The 27,690-nt window shown below is 51.9% G+C and overlaps 1 protein-coding gene and 1 non-coding gene across 2 annotated transcripts; one reads left to right on the forward strand and one right to left on the reverse strand.

The window, feature by feature from the left end:
• Positions 1-33: 33 nt before the first annotated feature.
• LOC144148465 (uncharacterized) lies at positions 34-27,456 on the reverse strand. Its single transcript, XM_077680005.1, has 4 exons — positions 26,655-27,456; positions 26,078-26,307; positions 25,115-25,240; positions 34-99 (listed from the first exon to the last, which is right to left on the reverse strand). The coding sequence occupies exons 1-4, from the start codon at positions 27,454-27,456 to the stop codon at positions 34-36; spliced, it is 1,224 nt and encodes a 407-aa protein (XP_077536131.1).
• Positions 4,287-4,358, forward strand: Trnat-ugu (transfer RNA threonine (anticodon UGU)). The gene has a single exon. It is a non-coding gene; the product is annotated as a tRNA-Thr (tRNA).
• Positions 27,457-27,690: the final 234 nt, after the last annotated feature.

The following is a 27,690-nucleotide window of genomic DNA, read 5'->3' on the forward strand; positions in this document are numbered from 1 at the left end:
CGATCCTCCACTTTGCGAACAACACAACAAGCATCAGTACGGCCCGTTTCCTCCACAGGACGGGCCAAACCCGCCAACACCAGGCAACATAAGCTGCAGCTGGGAGCAGGCAGCATGGGGGCATCAAATGAGCCAAAAAGGCTTTTAAAGTTTGTTCCCACGGTAAAACAACAAAAAAGAAAACAACCTAAGATGATTTTAAATTATTACGAGAAAAACAAGCAAACTTGAATAAGCAAAACACCAAAGGTGCATATTGCTGTATTAACATCATTTCCATTGTCCTCGACCTTTCATTACCACACGTGCAAAAGACGCGAGTGCCGTGGAACGTGGTATAATTGTCATTTTTAAGAGGGTAGAGCGGGTCACTTCGCGTTTCTAACACAGACAAATTAGACTACCTATAGCACGGAAAACTGTCAGCTTATGGAGCGCGGTTGTTCCTTTTTCACGAAACTATCCTAGGACCTTGTAGGCACTGCCTCATTTCGTCTTCGGAAAGAAAAACGGCACTAAACCGGATTGTACATGCACGAAAGGCAGGCCAGACGCACACTGGCCTATTCGCCCAGCGCTCGTCTTTTCTGCTTGTTCTGCAGTTTTCAGTTCTGGTTTGCTTTCTGGGGGTGCACGTTTACTGACTTCCCAACACGACTCCTGCTGCTACTGGTTCAGGAGGGGATGTGCTGCTGTCGACGAATTGAAGACCGTCTCCCCAACAAAGTTCCATCTCGTGCTTCACTCGCCAAATTACCTTTTCAGTTTGTAGTAGCATAATCTGTTATAAGATTCATGAATATAGCGGGCGAAAAGATCGCCGGGGGCCAGGCGGAACGATGACGTTCATTTTGACGCACACATCCGCGATACCTATCGCAAAATTTATTCCACTGATCAGAGCAATAACGCATTGACTGAGCATAACAAAAGATTACTTTTAACAAAACGTCTCCAGAAGGTTAAAGATAACAAATTATTCTAGGTGACTAAATAATCGAATTATTTGATAGAATTTACGTGCCTGCTGCAGAATTTTTTCCTACGCCACAACTAATTATAAATGTACACCGCTGGTGTTTAACGTGCCAGTCAGCTAGTCTAACTCCAGGCTTTGATAATTACGCTGATGGGCAATTTCATATCCAGGATTTGTACTTCAACCAAAAAAATGGGTAGAGAATATATTTTACCATCGTATCTTTTGAGGATGGCATTGCGTAATTCCTCGGACAACAACCCATCTGCGCGATGAAGTAGCTGGCAAATCGTCACTACTTCGTGTGTGTTGAAACTTTCGAGGACGACGAAGTTGAGCAGCAAAATACCTCAGAATACGCAAACACGCAAGACGAAGACGAATAAGCGAGGCGGCACAATGGCTGTGACTTGAAGCGGTTACTTGTACATATATTGCGTTTTCCCCGAAGACGGCCTTCTCCCTTACCTCCCTGGACTTTTTCCACATGGTTCCGAAACTTGGAACGTCAAGCGACACGACGAGGTGAGCCACGGAGCAAAAATCTACTCTTCGACTGCATTGCTCACCCCGAAGCGAGGAGGAGGTGTCGAGGCAGATGAACCGGCTGCAGATTGCTCAGAGAAGCCTCTTCGATTTCAATCGGAAGCTAATCGCTGAATTGATGCCCACACTTGGGGAAGTAAAAGACGTCGAGGCCGTTGTTTTGATGGCGAGGCTCCAGCACAGTGCCGACCAACTTGCTGCTATCAGAGAGAAGCTGGATGGCCTTGCTTGCGGAACCACAACTGACAGTCGACACAACGGTAGAAGCGTACGTAATTATCCGCTACTTCGAAAAAAGACTTTACGGGTAAAAGGAACATACCCCTTACGACCCACATCTCGCAAGAGAAGAAAGAAGGCAACACCTACGAAAGTATGAGTCGAGTCCCATCAGGAGAGTAAAGAGCCTGAGGAGGAGTCCGGAACCTACATGAAGCCGACGACTTCAACGACGGCGATGGGTATTCCTGTATCATCTACTCCGAGAATGTTCAGAGATCCCTGCATCAAGAGTCCCAACGACAACGTGTGCCTCTTTGAATTACGACTTGGCTATACAGCGCTTGAGGTACGCCAAGCTTCTGTGCATCCCTCCCTCAGAATTCAAGACACGTCGATGGCGGAAACGGCACATCACGAGCGGAAAGCAGGTCATGAAGGGTTGCCGCAAACAACTTCGGCGAGCTCAGCACCAAAAGAAAACATCCTTGATGATGTGGTAGCTTTCTAAGTTACCGCCAGGGAAACTTACGTACCTCAAGTTATTGAGTGTACACTTGCGTGTGAGTATCCAACGGTGGGTCTTCCTGCAGACTCTATGCGAAAGCACCTTCGTGTGGGGAAATATGTTTAACAGCGATGGGCTAAGGTTAGCGATGGGCTAAGCAAATCAGTCGAGATCAATTAAACACATTACAACATGAAGTCGTCATTGCGAAAGAAGCCTATGCCTCGGAGAGGTGTGGGTGCGGCAGGAGTTCGTGCGGTGTAAGACCTACGACCGAGACAAACGTGAGCAGCTCCAGCCACATGATGGAAGGGCCGCAAGATACGAACCACTAGAACGCGCTGCTCATAAAGACTCGGACCCCTCGGGGACCGTACACGTTCACCTCAACTTGAGGGACACTGCAAAAGCCTTCGCATCCTCTTCTCCAGGAAACGGGCCAGACGAAAGTACGGCCGTCAGCATGATTACATCTGTGTTTAACAAGGTGACTGAAAGTTCTTGAAAATCAAAGAAACCTGCAGAACGTAGTACCGCGACATTTTACACTGCACAAGGAGGAGACATTCAAGTTTCCAACCATAATGTCAGGTGCAAATTCAAGGGATCACATCAAGCTACATCTGAAGTCAGAGCCCACTGCGACCTATAGGAAAATATTGTACTGCGACTAATCACCTGGCATGGCCATCACGAAGAAAGTGAAGAAAAACAAGGTCAAAAATCAGAAAGAAAATGAAAAAACTCGGACGCGAGTTAGACACCAACCGCAATCCGGCAAGACATCACCGCTCATACGCACTGTTGTAGGCCGGAAAGATGTTGAAACTTTCGAGGACGACGAAGTTGAGCAGCAACATACATCAGCGGACGTACACACAGAAGATGACCAAGACGTCTAGGAGAGGTGTCAAGGTGCCTGCTCACACTACAGTTATACGTAAATAATGTAAATATTGTGGCTTTCTATCGACCACAGCCTCCCCCTTGCCTCCCTGGACGTTTCCCACAACGTGATTTCTTGTCAGGTATTAAAATGCCTTTTTGCCAACCTTGCCCTTTTCATGTGTGACTAATGTAATGTTCCCAGTACTCTGTAACTGATTATATTGCCCACGTTTCTAGTTTGATTTTAAATTGCCCACTGTTATTGGGAAAAAGCAGCATTTTGATTTTTTGTTTGAATTTTGTTTTTATCGCTCAAAACTACTAAATCGCTTGTTCTCACTTTGGTTAAAATTCAACTCATCGAACCGGTTCGCGAACCGTTTAAGCTTTCGAACCGGTTCGCGAACAAGTTCGGTACGTTGTCCAGTCGAACCGGAACCGAACTGGAACGAGAATTCGCCCGAATCCGAGCGGTAAACCGAAGCGGTATTTCTTTCGTTTTGACGCGCACTGCTCTCTCTCTCTCTATATATATATATGTGTATATATATATATATATATATATATAGCGAGAAACAATTTCTTGGACACCGGTAAGTATAATGAAGAAAATGAAACACGTCGAAAGAGGACAGGTTTTAACGTTTCGACCGGGGACCGGCCTTCGTCAGAATGCCTTCGTCAGGTAAGGCATTCGACATGCAATCGAAAGGCGTGGGTTCGGTCCCCACTCTGGGCGCGTGTTTTTATTTCTTTCTTTCTTCTGTATATTTAAAAAAAATGTTTACTTCATTAACAGTTGTGAAAAAGAAAAGAGCCTAACCACACCCCTATGTCTCCTTTGGTGTTGTAGACTGCTGACCTATCTTTCTGTATTTCCTCAACCAGCCCCTCATTTCCTTACTATATTATTCTGCGAAAGCCTAGCGAGGGTCTCGGTTCTGGCAGCCTTGATGCCTAGGTAGCATAAGAGGGCTTCCCGCCAGTTACCCGCTCATGACAGGCTGTAGACGTTAGAGTCACGCCCCGGGGGTTGAAAAGAAGGTCCCCTTCTCCCCGTGTAGAGTGGCGCTGGCTACCACCCTCAAGCGTCAGATACACTTCTAGTAAATATAAATAGCCCAGAAAGTTAAGGAGAACACAGTCGCCCAGATAGCCGAATTGGTAAGGCATTCGACATGTAATCGAAAGGCGTGGGTTCGGTCCCCACTCTGGGCGCGTGTTTTTCTTTCTTTCTTTCTTCTGTATATTTAAAAAAAATGTTTACTTCATTAACAGTTGTGAAAAACAAAAGAGCCTAACCACACCCCTATGTCTCCTTTGGCGTTGTAGACTGCTGACCTATCTATATATATATATATATATATATATATATATATATATAGAGAGAGAGAGAGAGAGAGAAAATAAGGGTAGGCAGACAAGAAAACCTCGGAAAGCAAAGGGGGAATGCGGCAGGTCTTAGAAACCGATGAAGTTTTGTGAGTCAGAAGGAAAGGGGTGAAAAGTACCCCCCGGCTGGCATCCGAACCCATGACCTCCAGAATACCGGTGTGGTGCGATGACCACTACGCTACCGGCGGGGCTATTTTTCCCCTTCACTTTCTCGGGTATTTAAATTAAGGTATTTTTTTGTTTCCTGCACGTCGGGGTGGTAGCCAGCGCCACTCGGACTACTCGTGGTGAAGGGGACGTTCTTTTTAACCCCCGGGCCATGACTCGAGCGTCTACGACATGTCGAGAGTGGTCGACCAGCGTTGAACCATATTAAGCTACCTTTGGCACCAAGACTGCCAGAACAGAGGCCCTCGCTATGCATGTTGCGAATCAGAAATGGGAATTGAGGGGCTCGGTGAATTAAAACAGAATAAGGGTTGGCAGTCAAAAAACCCTCGGAAAGCAAAGGGGGGAATGCGGTAGGTCATTCCAACAGATAAAGAATTTGGAAAGATGGAAAGAAAGTGGAGAAGAAATGCCCGCTGGGTGGGATCCGAACCCACGACCTCCAGAATGCGCGCTTGGTGCGAAGACCACTACGCTACCAGCGGGGCCATTTTCCTATCCACTCTGTGGGATATTTATGTTAAAGTATTTTTTTCCTGCGCTTGGGGCTGTAATGTTTCGTTAACTCTAACCCTACGATGCGTCGCATCTACACGGGGTTCCCCTCCCCGCGAGGGGAACCCTGTGTAGATGCGACGCATCGTAGGGTTCACTTGGTGTTTCCGTTGGATTGATTCTGAAATCGCGTGAAATGTGTCGGGAACGCGTATGATTATGTTTTATGATTAATTTTATGTTTTATTGGCCAATCTTGGTCAATCTCTCTAAGTGGTATGCTTGGGGTTTCGCTGTCGTAACGACCTTTACTCCATCATTGTTGCTGTATGTGGGAGCTTCTTTTCTTTTATTGCAATTGTTAATCATTGCCCCATCATGCGTTTTATCAGTAGCTTCTTGACGTATTTTGAATGAGTCAAGGATATAATGCGCGTTCGTAGCATTTGATTCTGTCTCGGTTTTGTGGCGCAGTGGGTAGAGCACCATGTACCTCGCGTGCGCCCACACGGTCGTGGGATGGTAACCGGGCGCCGCTAACTATTATTTTTTTATAGTGTCGGGGGAGGCGTGTGGACGGCCAACAACGCCGTATGGAGGGACAAGGCGAGCGAATCAGATGCAGTCGCATCTAAAAGGAACTTGTTTTCGACTTAGCAGAGGACACCCCCGCCCTCTGTTTGGCGGGTGTGTTTGCAGCGGAGCGCGCTGCCCCTATATTAAAATGGTGCCGATGTCGCTTGCATTGATGCTATAAAAGTCGGTTTCACTTTAAAACACAATTGTATTGCTAAAAGTTGTTTAGGGGCAATATTCACCCCTTATATTGTGGGCATCCTCTATCCTTAATCCTTGCCATTAACGAATAGAATAGAATAATAGAATAACGCGTCGTCGTTATTCTCACTACTCTCGCGCAGCACCGAATTACCCTGCCAAGAGACTCTGCCCACAATGGGTTCGAGAGCGAGCACCGACTCTCGCCGCGCGTCTACGTTGTCAGTCACTTCACAGGGAAGCGATACCGTCCATACTACAGGGGTTTATTACGCGGACAACCACGATACAAACACTACGCTGCACTACGCACCTAGCTCCTGGGGCATATACCCGTCAGCGTGTGACCAACCCGTAGTCGGGCAGCAGTTAGCGTCCGCCGGCGTTGGCCGGCCGCAACGCTCGCTGACATAGGGGAAGGGGGCTCTCTGTGGCCGCTACACATTTCAAGCCATTGGACTCGACCGGGCGGCATCGGTGCTCGTCTGCTGACCTTAGACTACACAAGCTGTCACAGCGCGGACGCGGGGGCAACCCACCAAGGAGTGAAATATGCCCGCGGAGACTCGCCGGACATCCTAGATGAACGCGCTGACGCAAATCAAGGCATGCGCAAATCGACACGGTGGGTGCCGGGACCCACGAAAGGGGGAAACAGCGGCCAATGCAACAAACGGCCAAAAGTGGCCGAAAGGCATTTACGTACCGTGCGATCGCTGCGAGTCCCAAGGGCGGTCCCTCCCCGGGGAGTCTCCTGCGCGCATCCCCCGTCGCCTCGTAGGGAGAGGATACAGGAGCGCGAGGATCGCCCTCGCCCCACCAAGGAGGAGGACGTCGCTAGCGCCTCCTCGCCCCGATTGTAGCTTGTCCCCCACATCCCTTTCTCCTTAAATGCCCCCCTGACTGTCGGAAGGCCGGCCAACAGGTACTCATTCAAAAAGAACAATCCTAATGTAAGTAAAACAAAGCTAGTGCCCACCAGTCTCTACTCCAGCCCTTAAGCAAAATCTGCATTCACAACGCACGCTACACATACTTAAGATATACATAACACTATGAACAAGGTGCGCAAAGAGAACTGTACACTATAAACAATACTCTACTCACTTGGTGAGGGAACTAATGCTACACTATACAGATGAGGTCAACTAAGTTTGCACTACGTACACTATTCTACATTAACACAGCTGTTACTTGTATTACACAACGTGAGGTTAATTATAATACAATGGGTACACCTAATTACATTGCATACCCGTAATGATATTACACTACATACTCCGGGATGGAAAGAATACACAGACTACACAGGGTAGAAATAATCTTCACGGCGGTTACTGCATTGTTCGGCAGTTGGAGAGCACAAAGGGGTGAAAAGTTTTTCCTGCAGTTAGCGCTCGTGGGCGTCACATCGGGGAGCCACATTCAGCCTCGAGTCTCTCATTGCAGAGTTCTCGAGGCGCGCAGATAATGGGCGGACCCGCAGGAGCCATTTCACCGTTCTGTCGAGCCATGTCGCCCTGCAAGGATGGGCCAGCAAGGTGAAAGCCGACGCCTGCGGGAGAAAGAATGGGGATTCGGGATCTCCCCTGATTAACGGTGTCACGCCAGAAGAGCAGCGGCCCGAGCTTCAGCCAGGCGAAAGGGGGGCTGGAGGGTGGTCGAAGGAAGCCCAAGGTCACCAAAGCCGTTCAAGGCGCCCGCATTCCTGGAGGAGACGGGCGTCTCCGCGCTCGGTCGTCGACGTCCCCGGCCGCAGTGAGCCAGCTGACACACCACAAGACAGCGCTCGCACTCCACAAGCACGCCCCACCAGCTGGGTGAACCCTTCGGTCAGATGAAGCTGGCAAGCACATGCACGCACGCACTCATACGCGCACGTCTTCAACGCGAAAACGGGGCAGGTGGGGGTGGAAGCAACCACCGGAAGCACACTTGTCCTCTTCGACAGGCATTACATACACGTCACATTCATCAAGGCAGCAGAAGCACAAGGATCGCCGCGGCGAACGGGCGACGCCTCGGACATAAGTTCACTCAAAGCAGAAGAAAGTGCGCGCACAAACACACACCCAACGCTTGGGCGAAAAACACGCAACAAAATAACAGCTTACACAGTCCCCGGCGTGTCTGGCCCACGAAAATCGTCCTAACGGACGAGAAAACGCGGGGAACCAACCGACGGGTAGTAACTCACTCACTTTACACACAAAATGAACACACACAACAACAGATGATACGACGGAAGCTACCGCCAACCCCTGAATAAACACCGCTCCCTATCTCCCCTCCCTCGTACACGCAAGTATGAACTGGAGCGCGGCGGCGACAGGAACCCAGGAGCCGAGGGAAAACGGAGTACAGATGCCCAAGCAAGGGGGACATCACCCTCTCTAACCCAACGTTACTGCTCTGACCCGCGTCTCGCTGCCGCGTAGAAACCCAAAACGAAATACAAACTATACCACCCTCAGAATTCCCAAGAACCGAAGAAGCGACGGGGGTGGCCTAGCAACAGCCCGTAGTTCCCCCCTCCACGGCGAAAGCGAAAGGCGTTGCGCTTCTGTTTTTTTTTCCCGTGTTCTCTACACTCAAAACTAAATCTCTTTTACACTACTCTATACAGGATGCTTGGGACTAGGCAAAGACATGCAAAATTGTTATCACAACCATACGAGCACTACTATGAAAAGCTCCAAGCGTGTACACAAAGCGCAAACACCAACAATACACAGCAAAGAATTCACAATGAGATTCATGCGTTCTCTGACTCACATAGCGGGCTGGAGAAATGGTCAACTGGCCCACCAGGAATCGCCTCGGGAGGATTGTTGACAGGCTGGTGTGCGTGTGCGGGGTCATAAAATCGGCTATGACCGACATGAGACCAGGCGACTCGACAGACCAACCGACTCAGACCAAGCGACTCAGACCAACGGTCCCTCCCCGGGGAGTCTCCTGCGCGCATCCCCCGTCACCTCGTAGGGAGAGGAGGGAGGAGAGCGAGGATCGCCCTCGCCCCACCAAGAAGGAGGACGTCGCTAGCGCCTGCTCCCCCCGATTGTAGCTTGGACCCCGCAATATCAACATACGAAGTGCCGCAGCTCAACGGGCGATTGAAGGGAGAGGGTGGACGACATGATTAAGAGAGGAGCGGCTTTTCTCTGTCTACAACCGCAAAAACACAAGGACGTTGGCCTGTAACAGATTAGGCTGGCTTTTTGTAGCGTGTATTGGATTAAATTAAATTGTATGGGATTGGATTGAAAATCGTTTTAGCTGCAGTAAGCGTTTTAGTTGCATTAGCTGAATAGCTAATCCTAGACAACGAGGAAACCTAACAATAACCAGCTTAACCTTAGCTCACGCTACGTATATCCTGGCCTAGCCGAGCTAAGCCACTGCTAATTTTTTAAATGCAGAGCATTTCAGTAACTCACGATGTCACCCGCGTCGACGTCCGTCGTCCGCACCGTCGTTGTCCACACCCCTCCCTACTACATAAAAAAATACTATCCGGCGCCTGGTTTCGATTCCTCGACCCTGCGGGCGGAACGCAATGTACATGGTGCTCTACCCACTGCGCCACTAAGCCGACAGAGAATGGGAGGCTACGAACGCGCCTTATATCCCTGACTCATTCAAACTACGTCAAGAAGCTGCTGATACAACGCATTCACTACCACCAACTCCCCAAACACTAAACGTTAACGCAATACACCCACCCCCTATGCTACGCTTCTACTCGAGTCCCCCTCGCGGGGAGATGGGCCCAATTTTTCTGCTCGGTGAGAACCATCATTTGACCCCTCAGTGTTGCTATCCCCCACAATAGTAAGAATTGCCCGGCTAGCACAGCCAATGCCAGGCGGCTGCTGCTAGTTTGGCCGAACGGAGAATCTAAGAATTTTTTCAACACACCAAAACTGAGTGGAAAAACCTATCCTTACCCGCCACGACCGGGGAGTAGTACCATAAAAAATATATTCGGGGACGGTCGTCCTCGACCGAGAAGGGTACGGGGTTATGGGCGGACAATGCCCCATTACGTAATGGCCCACCATCCACAACGATTACGACGACGACGACGATGGAATGGCTGGTGTGCAGCCAACGATCCCTGTGTCATCGCCGCTGGTACATAATTTAAATAGATCATCCATCATCTGCCATGGTTCCACTCACCTGTGTTCTGCCCCCGTAAGATTTTGGTGGAGCTGCTGAATATCGATTCCCTTCGTGGCCCCACATTCGCCTGGCCTCGGCTCCTGAATCGAACATCTCTTGCATCACATCGGCCCTCCCCAGCCCCGGTGAGCCCTACACGCAATTGTCCCCAGCCAACGATCCGCCGAGACCTGGCGGCATGACCAGCCGTGACAGAACAAGCCGATGCCGGTCCCCTGCTTAGTTCTCCGCGTGACTCCAAGGGCTTTGGGACGTGGCTTCGTAGCATCATCCGGCGTCGCTGTTCCGGGGCCGCTGCTCACCGAACTCTTCATCCCCATCCATGGTGGAAAGAACTTTTCAACCCTTGTTCCCCTCTCTCATTCGCATTTTCACCCCACCCAGCCATTGACTGCGGCCCCTTTATAGGGACAGTTGTCCTCAACCGGGGGGGTGTCACGGTACATGGCGGAGAATGCCCCATAGGGTAAAGGCCCGCCATCCACGTCCACCATTGCCGTACGAAGCCGACGACTATGGAGTGGCTGGTGTGCAGCCCACGCGCGCTCTGTCATCACCACTTGTACATATTTTAAATACATCATCCATCACCTGCCTTGGTTCCTTTCGCCTGTCTCCTGCCCCCCCCGTAACAACATGTGGCAGTACTTTACTGTGCGTTCTGGTATCGCTCTTCTTGTATTTCCTCTCGGCAATATTTAACGAATAAACAAATTTGTTGTGAAGAAAATAAGACGGTCAAGGTTTAAACCAAAACGAAGCGCATGCCAGATATGTACACGTATGGTTAAACACGATCGTCTAAGAGCTTTCCGCTACCTTTTTTGTGGGAATATAGGATTTGTTGTTTACTGGCTCAGTCGCGAGGATTATTCTCGGTGTTACTGCATCACAGCATTTTCGCAAGAAAAAGACAGACAGCTCCGTGCTCATGGTTCTAAAAATGTTCAACCGCCATTTTCTTTTCTCTCCGCACAAGAGGAGTGCAGACCGTATTAAGGAGTACATGAAAGACAGCAACGTCTCGGTATATCCCCCACTTGCTGTTACAACTACCATGAAGGCTCGGCGCTACGAAATACTTGACATGAATGCGAGGATCACCAAACAGGAGAGATTATATCAAAAATGCAAGGTTGGGAAATTCGAAGAGGACGCAAACCCTGTAAAGGTGAGCATTATTTATTCCGCGACGTGTGCCTAGTTCTGTATGTGCGAATTTGTATTCGCATGCGTTTCTTAACTAACGCTCTTAAGGCATCCGCACTGATTGAAAGGGGCGTTTTTTTATTATCTCGTATTAGCTGAGGTGGAGGCATCCAGGCCTGGGCTTTTTCTGATTTTAATTGCCTCGATACAAAGCAAGAAGGGCTTGTAAGCAAGGCGCCACATAAAGTGCGCGTTCTTTTTATTGAAAGTAAGCGCTCTTTCCGTAAATTTTAACAGAGCTGAGCCACCGCTCACGCTGACACATTCAAAAATATTTATGACCTCTGCCTTTGCCACGAGATGAAGGACAAAGAACTGTGAAATCAATATGGAGGCATAGCAACACCTCAGACACTTTCAGCTACATGGAGAGCCATAACTGCTACAGGCTGCCTTTTGAGTGGTTGTTAACGGCGGAGTTGTAGGTTTTTATCCATCTGCTGCGCGCATCACACAGGGGAACATAGAAAGAGTATATATAAGAAGAGAAATGGCACATTGCGGGTAGCGCGGGCGAGCAAACAGATGTCACTATAAAAATGAACGCGGGTTACAAAGCTCCATAGCCCTACAAGAGGATTGCCGCAGCTAATTTACAAAATGATAGCGGCCGCAATTTATTCTGGGGCCACAGAGTGAAATGCCGATGGCGACAATCGCGCGGTGTCTTCTCTCTTCTTCCGCAACAGATGCCGCTAGCTTAACCTTGTCCAGGTGCTTGTAACTTTATCTCGCCACCCTAGAAAGCGGCATTTCCGCTTCTGTTATTACATCGATGCTTTCAATGTCTCACTCTGCGAGTCAGTCCAAACTGAGACGGCAACCAAGCATTCTTTACGAGAAAGATTTGCATCCAACCATCGTCGTTGTTCGACGGAGAAGTGCATAATTTTTTACTCCGTGCGCGGGGCTATACTCGGTTACAACTCAAGAACGGCACCACCTCATGTAGTGTATCACTCCGCCAAAGCGCCGGACGCGTTACGTCAGTGGTGCGCGTTTTGAAAGGGGTTTGCTATGAATGCATGATATCGTCTGCCTTGTCTCGCGCAGTTTGTTTGTCGTCACTGGAGTCGTTTATAAGCATATTAAGCCGACAAAATCACGGGAATGGCTAACGCCATGTTCCAAACATTCCCATTAACGCCCTACTTGAGCCGCGCGGAGAAACATCCGGCTACGGTGATAAGGCACAGCGGCAAATTCCGGTGCCGTTCTTAAGTTGTCACCGAATATAGAAGCAGGTTTTCAGACCCCCCGGCGTCCTCGCAGGAACCGGTTATCAGACCTACCGATAGAAGGCGCAGTGCTTGTTAGGTTCGGGATCCTCATGTAAATAATTAAAGCCGCCGGTGGCGCATGTATCGGCGTTGCCTCCACTTGTAGCTGTCATGCCGCCTTCCTTTCATGCAGCCGCAGGGACGCGAAGTTGGCCGCCGCCGAGTGCATGCATTGTGCTCCTTCCTTTTGTGTGACAAAAGACGGGGGTGCTTAGCCCGAGTACCTCTGTTGGTATGCGGTCGTTCCTTGACGAGCTGACGGAAAGCGAAAGGATACCGTCTCTTAAGCCCCGGATACATGGACTCGACGAAAAAGGGTCGAGTCGACTGACGGGTTCAGCTACCTCGACCCCTCCCGCGTTTATATGAACCCCCTTCAAAGAAGCGAGGAGAGGGGAGCGGAAGGGTTGCCGGAAAATAGTTACCGTACTTTTACGATTTTTTGCTAAAGGGTAGCCTAAATATTTGTGTGCGCGTTATAATCCTGCTAAAAACCGAAACAGGCTTTAAAGCGGCAAGCAACATTGCCATGCGGCGGACACGAAGTCCCCCCCAAATCCAACTCAATCCAATAAAAATAATCCGTCAAGCTACGTGAATTAATTTCGGCGCACTCATTCCTCATTGGAATGCAGCGTACCTTTGTTAGCTGTTGCACTTTTTTTTGTGCTTTTGAAATTGGCCTGTAACACCTAGAATTATGAAGAGCAAAACACTTGAAATAGCAAAGGGCTTCAATGCTCCCCGATATAACTTATTTCTAGCAGTAGCTCGATGAGCAATCTTATGAAGCACAATCATTTTTGGCTTCCACAGCTGCATACGCCAAATAAAATCTCCCTCTTCCAGGTACGTGGTGTTATGTCTTTTTCATCTGCGCAGTACCGTCAATGTCAAATTATTTTTTTTTTAATTTTCATTCGCGAACTTACCCGCGCGTTACGATGGGAGTCGCGTTAGAACCGCGCAAATACGGTATTGTGCTCCCCGTGGCCCGTCGACTCAGCCCGACGAAGGAGCCTACCCAAGGTCGCTTGGACTTGCCGCAACGGCTCTCCGAACCAACCCGTCCGCTTATACATGGGGGTGTCGAGTTCAGAAAACCTGTTTATTTTGACTCAACGCACCCTCGTCGGGTCAGTAGCCCCGTTTACATTGACCCGACGAGGGCGCGTTGAGTCGAAATAAAAAGGTTTTATGAACTCGACACCCCCATGTATAAGCGAACGGGTTGGGTCAGAGAGCCGTCACAGCGAGTTAAGTCGACTCGGAGGCAGGGGGTGGGTTGGCTCGCTCGTCGGGCTGAGTCGGCGGACCGCGGGGAGCAGAATACCCTATTTACGCGGTTCTAACGTGCCCCCTATCGTAACGCGCGGGTAATTTCGCACAGGAAGATTCGAAAAAAAAATTGACACTGATGGTACTGCGCAGACGGAGGAGACATGACACCACATACCTGGAAGAAGGAGATTTTGTTTGGCATATGCAGCTGTGGAAGCCAAAAGGATTGTGCTTCATAAGATTGCTTATCCAGCTCCTGCTGGTGATGAAGACATTGCGGGAAATACTGAAGCTGCTTGCGATTTCAAGTGCCTTGATCTTTATAATTCTAAGCGTTACGGGCTAATTGCAGAAGTAGAAAAAGATGTGCAACAGCTGGCCAAGGTATGCGGCATGCCATTTAGGAATCAGTGCGGCGAAATTCACTCACGTGGTGTTGACGGATTGTTTTTATTGGATTGAGTTGGATTTTGTGGGGACTTTCTGTCCGTTGCACATGCAAATGCTGCTGGCCCCTTTAAAGCCTATTTCGGTTTTGAGCCTAATTGTAATGCTCACACAAATACCAAGGCTACCTTTTAGCAAAAAAAGTTGCACGCTAGAATCGTGAAAATATGGTAGCTCCTTCTCCGCAATCTCCCGGCCCCCTGGCCTCGACTCTTTGAATGGAGCTCATATATACGCGTGAGAGGTCGAGGTAGCTGAACCCGCCAGTCGACTCGACCCTCCCTCGTCGGGTCCATGTATCCGGGGCTAATGTAAACGGGGCTTTATTGTGGAAAAGGCGCGCGGCGTAGTTTTTGAGGATTTGCGAAGCCGGCGTCGGCGCTGTTCGTTGATGGCTATTCGCCTCGAGAATGTTCGCCTGGGTTTAGAGCAGCTCTTCCTCCGAGTTTGGCGGCGGAGAGCGGCGTTCCTCAGTCTGGGGAGGGGATTATCCCATGAGTCACGCGGCGGGCAGCGGCATCCCTTACTCTGGAAAGGGATTAGCCACGACTCCCTCATTGTGCCGGCGCGCGGTGACAAAGGCAGGGCCGGAAGGCGACAACACTGTAAGATGTTACCAGCGCGAAGACCGCGCTAAGTGTTCAGCTTTGGCTTTTTGATAGATGCCGTCCGCTCAATGTAATGGTCTGTTCACTCCGCGCGGTCAGTGACTTTATGTGGCAGATGTCTTGTATTTGCTTGTCGGTTGCAACAACGTGCGTGGGAAACGTACTATGAGTGTATGAGAGAGAGTGTTGGGTCACGTGACCGCAGGTGGGGACGTGTGTAGGATTGGCTGGTTGTTGTGGCCAATCAATTCCTCATATTAATTATTTTGAAAGGGGTTTTCATTCAAGGCTTTCGACCGAGGCTCCCACAAAGCCATTCTGCAAAACCTGACAGTCCTAGCCCCGGGGGCTTGTGCTTACAATTACATTCGCAATTTTCTTACCGATCGCACTGCAGTCCTTCAGATCAACGGCCTACGCTCTGACATAATACACCTACCCTCAATAGGTACCCCGCAGGGCGCTGTCCTGTCACCACTGTTATTCAATATAGCGACGATTAATCTCCCCCAGCAGTTGAATAACATACCATTCCTTCATCACACTCTTTATGCCGACGACATCACCTTGTGGACAACCGGGGGCAGTGATGGGCACATTGAGGATACCCTTCAACAGGGAGCAGATGTCGTCGCTGCCTATTCTCGTGGCATTGGACTTGAATGCTCACCGGAGAAAATGGAGCTACTAATCCTTCCGGCTAAACGTACCAGCAGAGACACTTCTCCTCCGGACATTACAATCCGAGTTCATGAGCAACCCATTCCCCAGGTGCAATGCCTGAAGATCGTAGGCCTATACATACAGACCAACCGTGCTAACACCACGTTCATAGCGCACCTCACTTCTCAGGTGAATCAAACTATCAATCGTATAGCTACCCGAAATCAGGGGCTCAAAGACGCAGAGCGCCTTCGGCTGATACAGGCTTTCTTTATTAGTCGCATCACTTACTCTCTTCCCTATTCGCGCCCTTCGCCCACCGAATTAGCTACAATTAATTGTCTAATTAGGAAAATTTATGAAAGAGCGCTGCAGGTAGCTCAGAGCACATCCACTGCCCGCCTTGAATCACTTTGTGTCTTTAACACCGCCGAATAGTTGATTGAGGCGCATCTCTTGAGTCAGCTCACTCGTCTCACAGCCACACTCTCAGGCAGAATGCTTCACCGACGGGTGCACCTTGACAGCCCATTCCTTATCGACACGCCCATTCCCCTTCCCAGCCGCATTCATGAGCTAATAACGGTGAGACCCATACCGCGCAATATGCACCCGACGTTTCATCGAGCGCGCAGGGAGCACAGGGCGATGACGTTAACCAAGCGGTACCCAATCACCCCCTCCACCGTCTACGTCGACGCTGCGAGATACAGGAGCCGGGAAGGTTATGCGGTAGCGGTCATTAATGGCCCTGACGCCTCTCCGCTTGCTTCGCTTACTCTGTACACTAACTCCCCGGCGACCGCGGAAGAGGCGGCTGTAGCCCTAGCCTTCACCCTCAGTCCGCTCCCCCCTCCATCGTAATCTCCGACTCCAAAACGGCCGTTCAAAATTTCGCCAAAGGAATGATCTCGCCTTTGGCCCTCAAAATCTTTCTTCAATTTCTCCCACCCCCCCAGTCGAGCTGGTATGGACTCCTGCCCATACGGGTGTGGGGGGGAACGAGGCAGCACACAGGGCCGCTCGAGACTCACCATCCGAGCTGGTCCTGGCCTTGAGCCCTTCCACGGAGCCCTATCAGCCCGCGACAGACTTGTTACCTTTAACGACATAACCTCGCACTACCGCCTCTCCCGCCACCACCTACCCCCAGCCGCTCCGACCTTCTCCAACGAAGAGGAACGCCTATGGCGACTCACCCAGACACACGTACTCCCCTGCCGATATCGACTTCACCTAGTCTACCCTTCTTTGTACCCCACCCCTTTGTGCCCCGACTGCGGGTCCATCTATACCAAAGCACACTGCATGTGGCAGTGCGCCCAAAACCCATTCCCCCCTTTCACAGACGGAGAGCACTGGGCGAAGGCGTTGTGCAGCTCGGACCGTGAGGTCCAGGCTAAGGTCATCCAGCGAGCTGCAATGGTCACCGGCCGGTTACCACCGCCGGTCACCCGCCACCCAGACTAGCCCCATGGGGCTAATACGAAGTTTCTCTCTCTCTCTCTCACTCTTTCTTGTACGCCCCCTTTGTAGGCGTGGTTTTTGGGATCAAAACCGGAGTGTTGGGTTTTGTCAGGGGTCGGACGAGAAGGATCTAGTTCAGTATAGATCTTGGCCGAACAGGCTGCTGTGGGGAGAGTGACATTGCAACCGTCATTCTGTCCTGATGTAAATATTTGGAGCAATGTAAATAATGTAAATAAACCTAATATCCAGCAAGAAAGGCAGTCCTCATCCCTCACCTGCTTCAAGCATCGGACGTCGGTCGTCGGAGCTAGTCGAGATCGTCCTCTCGGCTCGAGCTTCTTCAAGAACCTCATTATTTCGTCTTCATGATTCACCAAGAAGCTGGAAAGGCGAAATATAACTGTGCTCTCACAGGGGCGGCTTTCTCTCCGTCACCCTAGGGGAGAGAGCCTCCTGCCCCTCACGCTTAGCAGCGGATTCCTGTGCCTGAACCATAGAATATTCGCAATGACACGTTGACATTCGAGGCAACACATGGGAACCACTGCTCCGATGTTCAAATTTTCTACCGAGCAGAACTGGAGGGAATTTTATATTAGAATGCCTCGCCTCGGACTTGCCATATGAAACCAGCTTCTTGAGCCATCGACTTGTTGTGAGATGATGACGAGCCTGTTATGTCGGTTGTGGTCTCTACCTCACAATATGCACCACCCTAGCACTGCACAAGGCAAGCACTCATGCACATTGCGAGGAACCACCGCGGGTTCGAGCTATTCGAGAACGCTCACGGAACTGAGACGCCATCGCACCAGCTCAACACCGCCTCTGTTGAGAGTGGAGTAGGGGGCGACATAGGAATAAGCCCAGTGTAGTACATCAGAAGAAGGCGTTTATTCGCGCCAACCCTTTAGTTACATTTCAACATCCCCGTGGGTGAAAAGGGGCGATGGGCGATCTGGCGCCACGCGCAAGTGTACGCGTCATCGGCGCCATGAACCGGTGGGTTCAGCAATAAGGGCAAAATCTGGGTTTCTGCCTATGGGCTCGCAATAGAAAGACACTGTCCTTCCGTTCCCAGGCGCGTACCGCACGGGGGGATCGTCGAGTGTCAGGTACGGCTAATATGTGAGCGAAAGGACTGAGGATCAACCGAAGGCACGGGCCGGTGGCCGGAAGGGCTTGCGGGCTTAAGGCCCAGACACATGTCCGTCTTTGCAGCCGGCTTTCGGCGCCGGTAAACGTTCCGGAAACCGCTCCCCACCGCCGTTTGGTGGAATTGGAGACACATGGTGCGCGGACGCCATCGAAGCGCCGGGCCGCTTAGCTCCGCCCCGTTCCGTCGTGCGTGCATGCAGCCTTTGGCAGCCCGCACAAGGGTCGCATTGACGCTTCACGGAGTTCTCCTGGGTGCCCCGCGATGCTCGTAATTTCCTCTCGTAGGTGATTGTTGCTTTAGAAATTGGGGTCAATTACACTCATTAATAGCTTAAATGGATATGATCGGCCAAGCGGAGCTTTGAAGAACATTTTAGTTTTTGTAGTACATTTTAGTACTACAAAAATAGAAAAACAAATAATCACAACAGTAAACACACTAAAAATATGTCCTACATGTTCTCGAAAACGAAGACGCAACTTAAAAAGCCAACAAAAGAACGTTGGAATTAAGAAAAAAATTGAGGAGACCAGCCAGTCATGTAACCCCTGCAGTTCCACAAAAATGCATAACTGGTGGAAGTAACACATTTAATCGTTGTAATAGCGTAATGAAATAAATGGTCATTCAGAATATCCCCCCATATACAGAGCATAACCATTTCACAAAAATTGGGACGATATTAAAAAAAATGCATAGTTACATATATTCCGAAAAACGAAGACTCAACTAAAAAATCCCGGAAAAGAACGACGGAAACACGAATAAATAATCGCGCAAACGGACGAAACCAGCCCTACGCCTGTCATCTGCGGAAAAACACACTATTGGTCAAGTGAATGCGCTTAATCAGTATAATGATGCAATTTAGATCATTGGCGAAAAGAAACAAAATAAAAAAATCAAAATAAAATAACCCAACGTATTAGGCTACTCATAGCCAAATCTCGCTCTAAAAAACTCTGCGAATACTAGCGGCGTAAGAATGCTAGGCATTATTGACAATTATCTGGATTTCTACAAATGCTTTTCTCATTCAACGTGGCATAGAATATGGTTTAGGTGGTTGTTCTTTTCACATGAACTTTAATAAAACCACTGAATCAACCACGATAAAGGAAGCCTTCCCTGACTACACGGAGAAAAAAAAACACTGCAATGCCTACACTTCTGAGAGATGTTGCTCTTAATTTTACTTTATGCACCGTGGTCTTTTGCAGTTACAAGGAAAGCGGAAGCGATACGCAGTTGTTTTTTGATCCCATATATTTGCGTCTGCTCGTACCAGAAACATCAGCAGATCGTTTTCGGCGATGCGGTCCGCCCTTGAGCTGCTCATGGCTGCGGCGCAGGAGAAAGCCACCTCGCGAAATCCAGGAGCGGAGGACACACCGAATACAGGCTCCACTTTGAAACCCGCGCGAAATGTCATGGATGACGCTTCCGCGCCTCGTGCTGTTATTGGCTGCCGCCCCCTGCCAGTTAATTTCCCACACGTTTGACACGTGGAAGCGGCGGAAAATATCTAGCAGGTTTGACGCATGCAGAGAGCCGGTTTTGGGTGCCAGGCGGGGGCCGTTACGGCTACCGGAACGGGGAATCGCGTGCACAGACGCGTCCCTCTCCGCCCATGTGTCCCCCCCCCCCCCGCTTTAGAGCCGGCGCAAAAGGGCTGCGACCGGGCGGTGAGGAAAATAGTTACGTACCTTCGGTTGTCCTCCTGAGCGTCTCCCCGAACGGACCCCCGCGCAGGGCGCGCGTTCGCGTCCCGGCGAGGGTGGGGTTCGGGAATCATTCAAACGGGCCAATGAGGTGAGGTTAGCTCCAACACCAGGGCGGAGCCCCCGCTGCGTTACAGTATTTTATCGCCGCAATGGTCGCTGCAGCCTTCACCTCAGGCAGGAGTTTGAGATGACGGCTCGGCTCTATACAGTGGCGCCAAGACGAGCCGGCAACTCGGAGGAGAGATGGGGAAAAGCGCCGCGCAATGACAGAAACCTAGCGATCGCGCAATGGCTCGGGCGCCAGGAACCCCACACTCCCCTCTCCTTAAATGCCATCGCCGGTCTGAGAAGAGTTGACCGGCCATCGCCCAGGCATGCAAAAGACGGCTTAGTAGAAATACATGCATGCCCAGAGCAGTCTCAGCCCCCAGCCCATCAAAGACTCAACAGACTACACTAACTAAACTATTCCCCTCCAGCACGAATGATAAATACAAAAAAAAACTATGCGCCACACTGAAAATATCGATTACATAATGGCTCGTAAAACATTCAGAAACAAAAATAAAAACATCGGAATACAGTGAATATACTAAGCAATGTACAATGAAACCGACACTGAAATATACATGACACAGTAATCGGCCAGGTATGCACACACAAAAAATAAAGCTAATAAAATATACAAGGATTACAAAGAATGCGACACTATAATATTAATAATAATAATAATAATAAAAATGGCAATCATATATGCATGCGGGACCATACTACGCTACATATGATTACATAAAAAAAAGAACACACGCTACCACTAGAAATGAATTAGGCAAGACAGAAGACACGGGCATGCTACAAAATACGCTAAGCTACTACAAAATGGTATCTACAAAAATGCGGGAGGCGCAGTCTCGCGGGGCTTGCGCAATGTTCGGGGGCCGGAAGCGCAAACGTTTTTCGGCGCAACGTCCATTGTGGTCACAGAGGGGAGATAATAGGTACCAGCTTCGGAATGGGCTCACCGTTGCGCCGAGACAGCAGCCCCCGTTAGCAAACACAGGGGTGAGCAGGTTGGCGTGAGCCCCCGGCCAAGCGGGCAGGTGACCGTGCCCACCCTCTGAGGACAGTGACGGCGAGTGAAGGGGTACCGGGCAGGAGGGGACGCGGCCTGAACAGTACGCCGGCAGATAGGATGATCACGGTGGCGCTGCTCAGGTGCCGACCTCGCGTGGCACTCGATGGGTGCCCCGCCAAGGAGCGACGAACAGCGCTGGTGGTCGCTGCCGCCCCGCGTGAGCGGTGCAGCAGCCTGACGATAGCCGTGGTGCTGATGACGCATGATGGGGCTCCAACGACAGCACCACATGGTCCGTATCTAGAGAGGGCCCTTCTTCCGCAGCTCACAACTGGCCACCAGCCCCGCTCTCGTCGGTCAGGGCAGCCCGGCTACGTTCGCCTGCCGCAGGCGGTGCACAGGGGGTACATGTCGTTGACCTCCCCGAGTCAGTGCAGCTCTACAGAGCCCGGTGAAGTTCAATTATCGCAGAGCTCGAAAATCGGGCGCCTGCGGACTCTCCACCACACCGACGAGACACCACGTGACGGCGGGCGCTCCGAAGAAGCAGGAATCACTCGCGGAATGCACCATGGGCTGGCCGAAGCCGGAAGATGCACACGCCAAACGCACTAACAAACGCCCCCACAACACACACTCGTCACAGTGTTCGTGCCACTGAGGCCAAGGTTCGTCGCCACCGCGCTCTGCACTCTCCTCGCAGCATCCACCAGATCAGGGTTTTCCAAGAAGAGCCACTTTCCCGTTGACATTGAATATACGCACCCCCCCCCCCCCCCCCCAAAGTCTGGCCCTTTCTCCCAACTTCGCACAGTTCGCGCACCGGCCTCCAAAGCGCGCTGCTCGCATGAACACCAGGGCCGTGGACGGCCGGAATCCGACACCTTCAAAACAAGCCCATAACTCTCGACCCTGGGTGCGCGCGAAAGCCAATGACAGTCTTCGAAGGGCACTCCCGCGACCGACCTAGCCGCCGCTTCTCGGCATTCGCTCTTTCGTCAAGACTGCGCCCGAGTAAAAAAAACAGAAGAGAAGAAAACTAGCCCTGCTCACTGCTAAACTGGATAAAAAAGAAAAGAAACGTACAAAGCATTTCGTCCTGCATGCGCAGACTGAGGGGTTCCTGTACCAAATAAATAACGTCAAAACACTGGAAAAAGAAAACACTACATTGTGCACCGACAACAACAAAAAAAGAAACAACCCCTAACGCCTTCAACAAGGCTAACACCCGAACCGTACCGAACCCAGAAACTAAGCAAACAAAATAGGTTCTGCTACATCACGCGGTACAACAATCAAAATACTAAGCGGAAACACGTGCTCTAAACAATAACAAAACAAATAAGTGCAAGATACATTATGTGCAGTCATCAACGCCCAAATGGAGGACACACTAATACAGACAGTGCCACGATACACGCACACTCTTACAAATCGAGTAAAAAGAGAAAACATGCGCTTACAGCTTTGCTGGAGGGGAGTGACAACTGATCACACAGATTGGGCTGGGGCGGCCGGGGCGGCCGCGCTGACTGAGACTGAGAGAAGTGAAGTCAGCACGGGAGGGGCGAAAGCGCCTGCCGTTTAGTGTGCTATGATCACTGAGGTGACCTCTTCCTGAGATTGTACTGATGAGCCGGCCGAGAGCAGCCTGGTTCAGCGGGGATGCCTCGTCGTCGCCGCGCAGAACCGGTGGGCTCTTGCACCAAATCGTCAGTCCGAGAAACGTAGGCTTTCAAATCGGCCACATGGGCACAGCTGGTTTTCCCCGAAGGGGGCTGTTTCAGCACGTACGAGAGCCGAGACAACTTTCTCGACTACGTACGGACCAAGCCACTTAGGCGCTAGGGCAGCCGAAAAGCCCTTACTGGCGTCGCTAAGAGCGTGGTTGCGCTTCAGGAGAAGATCGCCTACCTGGAATTCCAGGTGCCGGTGTTTGCGGTCATATTGAGCCTTTTGCTGGGCTCTGGCTGTCGCAAAACTTTTCCTCGCTGACTTGACAGCATGACTTAGTCGCTCCTGAAGCTTCGACGCGTAGGCGGAAATGTCCGCAGGCGTCCTCTCTCCTTCGAGTTGGCTGCTAACGACGTTCGTCAACGGGCACGCCAGCTCCCTTCCGAAATTCAGAAAGGCAGGAGAGAAACCAGTCGAACGATTCTCTGCTGTTCTGATAGCAAACGCGAACTCGTTCAAGTGGTCGGCCCAATCCTTTTGTCTCTCGGCGAAGGCCGCGATCATTGGCTTAAGCGTTCTGTTGAATCGCTCAGTCAAATTGGACTGGGGGTGGTAGGGTGAAATAGTGCGGTGCTCAATTCTCAGGGAGCGGCACGTTGCACCAAACACTCGAGCGGCGAAATAGTACGCGTTGTCCGTGATCAGCCAATCGGGATAGCCGAACCGACTGAAGACCTCTAGGAGTTTACCTAGTACCGCTCTCGCTGTCACCCTCCGAAGAGGGAAAAGTTCGACCCATTTCGAAAAATGGTCGACGACTACCACCAGGTAGTGTAGCCCTGCTTGCTTCTTGGCAAAGGTCCCATCAAGTCGCACGTGGCTACCTGCCACGCACGCACACTGTGAATTGGTTTCATCATTCCAGGCGCCTTTCCTCCGCGCGCCTTCACCGTTTGACAGACATGGCAGGATCGGCAATAGCGAAAAATGTGCCGCTTCATGCCCGGCCAGGTCACGGAGCGACTCAGTTTCCCAAAAACTTTGGAGCCACTTAAATGACCGGCCATTGGTTCGTCGAGAGCGTAACGCAGCAGCGCGCACCTCAGACTTTTGGGGATTACCACCTTGAATGGGTCAATTGCCTCATCATCGGTGGCGACGTACTTCAGCACGAGTGCTTCCTCATCCCGCAGATATGACTCCCCGGGGCGTCGGCGACACACTCTAACTTCAGCCCCTCCGCGCCCGCAACAGGACAAGTTGCGTCTCGGCGCGCGCCCGCATCACCAAAAGCTGCGTCTCGGCGCTCTGTCTCCCTGAGACCGTCGCAAATCCGGCAACAAAACGGGTCATTCTGCTGGGCGGCTAATAGCTCTTGACGGCTGAATGCGACTGCCGTGCACGTGGCATCGCTTCCCCTTGCTCCCGCAGCCATCGCCCACCCGCTTTTCGGTGGCTCGGAGTCTGCGACAAGCGCCTCTCCCTCTCCGCCTTGCGGGGTGCCCGAGTCGGCACAAGTATTCTCAACTCTGGGCTCTCTCTCTCCACTCGACGGCTCCGTGACTGTTTCGCCTCCTTCGCGGGCGCTCGCTGTGGCTTCGCCGTCTGAAGTCACACCTGGACAGTGAATCTCGGTGGACAACGGGGCACGAGATAGCGCTTCAGCTACCACGTTCGTGTTCCCCCTTCGGTACTGCACTGAGAAATCGTAGTGATGTATTAGGAGAGCCCAGCGCGCCAGCCTACCCGCAGGCTCCCTGAGCTGCATTAGCCCGCTGAGCGCACTGTGATCCCTTTGCACGACGAATTTCGTCTCGTCAAGATAGACATCGAACTTCCGAAGTGCAAACTCGATGGCGAGGCATTCCCTTTCCGTCACGGAATAGTTCCTTTCGGCAGGAAGCAGGGAGCGGCTAGCAAAAGCCAGTGGCCTCAGCACGCCATCGTATTCCTGTAGGACAGCCCCCAGTCCCAGATCGCTGGCGTCTGTTGGCACAACGAACTCTCTGGTCAGGTCGGGGAGCCTAAGTTGCGCTGTCTCTGCAATGGCGTTACACAGGTGACGAAACGCTTGTTCGTGTTCGGGATCCCATCGCCACGCGGCAGATTTCGACAACAGCTTTGTCAGGGGTGCCTGCACGCGAGCACAGGACGGAATGAACGACCGGTAGAAATTGGCCATTCCCAAGAAGCGGCGGAGGCCGCGCAAGTCCTTCGGCGTAGGAAATTCAAGGATTGCTCTGAGTTTCTCCCGATCAGGCTCGATGGAGCCGCCGCCGAGCGTAAACCCCAGCCGTGAGACTCGGGTCTGCGCAATCTGGGCCTTCGCGGGTTCAACGTCATACCCGCAGCGCGCACCCTCTCGAGCACGTCGGTGACATGGCGCAGGTGCTCCTCGAAGGTTCGAGAATAAATCACGATGTCCTCCAGGTAGCACATGGCGTGTGACCATTTGGCTTCCCCTAGGACGCGGTCCATGAGCCTCTGAAACGTCGCAGGACCATTGCAAAGGCCAAAACGCCTGCGAGTGAACTCAGAGTCCTCTGTGGCACGTGAAAGCCGTTTTGCTCAGATCACTCTCATCCATCCACCTGTAGGCACCCCTTCGAAGCATCCAGCGTGGTAAAATACCTCGCGCCTCCCAGGTCTCCTACTATGAAGCTGATCGTAGGGAGCGGATAGGCATCCTTTCTAGTCAGTGCGTTCAGGCGGCGGTAATCGACGCAGAGCCGGTAGGTGCCGTCTTTCTTCAGCACCAGCACAACTGGAGAAGCCCAGGCGCTGCGAGAGCGGCGAATTACGCCATCTTCTAACATCTCGTCCAGCAGCTTATCGGTCCACCTGCCTTTTGGACAGACTGATGGGCCTTGGAGTGCACTTCAGAGGAAACGCGTCTCCAGTTTCGATCCTGTGAGTCACCAGGTCGGTGCACCCAGGTCTCTCGGTAAAAATCTCGTCGTACCGATTTAGCAGTCTCGTTAGACGGACCTGCTGCGAGTGATCCAAGTGAACCGCATTGGCTATGAGTGGATGCGTTGCTCCGTGCGTAGCTGTTCGATCCCGCTGGGGACAGGAAAATGCAGATCTTTCAGCGCGGGGAATTTCCTCAGAGCGCTCAACGCCGCGCGCATCCGGCGCCTTCGCTTCAGTAGCAGGCGCGGATGCCGGCGGGCTAATGAGTGGCTTCAGCGGCGAGAATGCTGCTTCGCGATAGCCGCCATTCATAATGTCAACGGTAATTCCAGTTTTCAGGAGAAAATCTCGACCGAGAATCACGGGCACACTGAGCCCTGGGAGGTGAATGAAAGGAGTGCGTCTCACCCGGTCTCCCCATCTGACCGTCAACCTCGCAGCGCCAGCCGAATGCGCCACGCCTTTCGCCAGGTTGAGCGTCGTTCGGCAGTCCCTCAATTGCACCGAATGCTCTCGCAGGTGGGGCAAAACCTCCTCACTAAACAACGATGCGCTGGCACCCGTGTCCAAGAGAGCCGCAAACTCGCGGCCAGCGATTATGACCGGAATAAACGGCGCGTTGCCGCCGGTTAAAAGGCCTGCGCGGCACGCAGAGGGAGCGAGCGGGGTTTGGGTCGTCTGTGCGATCACAAACGACCGCCGGCGGCGTTTCCCGCCAGAGATGCCTCCACAGGGCACCCTCTGACCATGTGCCCAACCGCTCTGCAGCGGAAACATCTCACCCCTCCTCGCGCTTGGTTGCGAGCAGCACCTCCCTCCCTGGGACGCCATGGAACCAGGCCCGAGGGTGGCTAACTGCGCAAATTTCTCCCCGCTCCGACACCTTCGGGCACACTGCTTCCCCGCAAACTAGGCTGGGAGAATGGTGAAGCATTGGATGGGCTCCTGGGCGGGACAAGGCCTGTGGGCCCGTGGTTGCGCGTACCACGTCCGAAAGGCCAGCAATTTTCTGCTCTCTGCTGGGCCGGCGCAGCGGAGGCTGCGCGCCTTGCGTAGGTGTAGGGGTCCAGGGTGCGTTCGCTCAGTCCCCATGCCTCATTTGACCCGCTCGCAAAACGCGCCGCTGAGGGGTCTGCGGTTTCGTGCCTCCGGGGCAACGGCAGTGGCCCGTTCAACGCGCACCTTGGCTCGAGCGACTCACGAGCCGGAGGCGGCGGACGGTAGGCGCGCGCGGCTATAATATCGCCTTGGATGCGCTTCGCCTCGACAGCCAGCTCCTCGAGATCGCGGAAACAACCGCCATGCAGGTAGGCCGAAAAGGTTGGATGTGCCTGCCGGATTACGCGCTCAACGCACTCCTCATTGGAGGCGTGGGGCTCAGCGATAGCAAACAACTCATCCATCGCTCGTACAAACTCCTGCAAAGATTCCTCGGGAGCCTGTGTCCGGAGCTCCAGCTCTCGCCGCATCCTACGCTCGTAGTCAGCTGATAGGAATTCACGCAGGAATACCGCGCGGAATTCCCCAAAGTTTGCTGCACGGTGGCCACTGAGCCGGTACCACCTAGCCGCCATTTCCGTCAATGCGACTGGAACAATGCGTGTGAGGATTTCCTCATCGTCCAGCCCCATAGCCGGCTGGTAGTGCGCCAATGAATCGAGAAAATCTCTGGCGCTGGTCAGATCGCCATAGCCGCGGTATGTTGGTGCGGTCAGCTTGATAGCCGGGCGAATGGGCTTGCGGGCAGTGAGGAGTGCCTCAACCGCGCCAGACAGTGACTGAAGCATTTAAGGTCGAGAACTGGTAAATCATCTGGTAAATTTAAAGTCGCTGGTAAATCATGACTGAAGGATTTGCGCGGCGTTTTGCAGCAAATGCTGCGCACTCAATGTATTCCATGGTGCTTCGGCAGCTCGTTCGAGCGATGTTGTCGTGGCCCCAAGCTCAATGAGAGGGGCAGTCTCCGAAAAGAGGCCGTTGCCGGAATGAAGCTGGCAACCGTTCAGGTTCATCTGCTGTCG

The sequence above is a fragment of the Haemaphysalis longicornis genome, unplaced genomic scaffold (assembly GCF_048455015.1).
Source record: "Haemaphysalis longicornis isolate Haplotype H1 unplaced genomic scaffold, Haemaphysalis longicornis Haplotype H1 scaffold_8, whole genome shotgun sequence".
Lineage (NCBI taxonomy): Eukaryota > Metazoa > Arthropoda > Arachnida > Ixodida > Ixodidae > Haemaphysalis > Haemaphysalis longicornis.

What these genes read in the sequence shown, in the direction of transcription:
- LOC144148465 (XM_077680005.1), bottom strand. Translation starts at nt 27,456, where the DNA reads ATGCTTCAGTCACTGTCTGGCGCGGTTGAGGCACTCCTCACTGCCCGC. An exon ending in TTGCTGGCCTTTCGGACGTG is followed by an intron (nt 26,308 to 26,654) that starts GTACGCGCAACC and finishes CGTGCCGCGCAG; the next exon opens with GCCTTTTAACCGGCGGCAAC. An exon ending in CGGTCAGATGGGGAGACCGG is followed by an intron (nt 25,241 to 26,077) that starts GTGAGACGCACT and finishes GCGACGTTTCAG; the next exon opens with AGGCTCATGGACCGCGTCCT.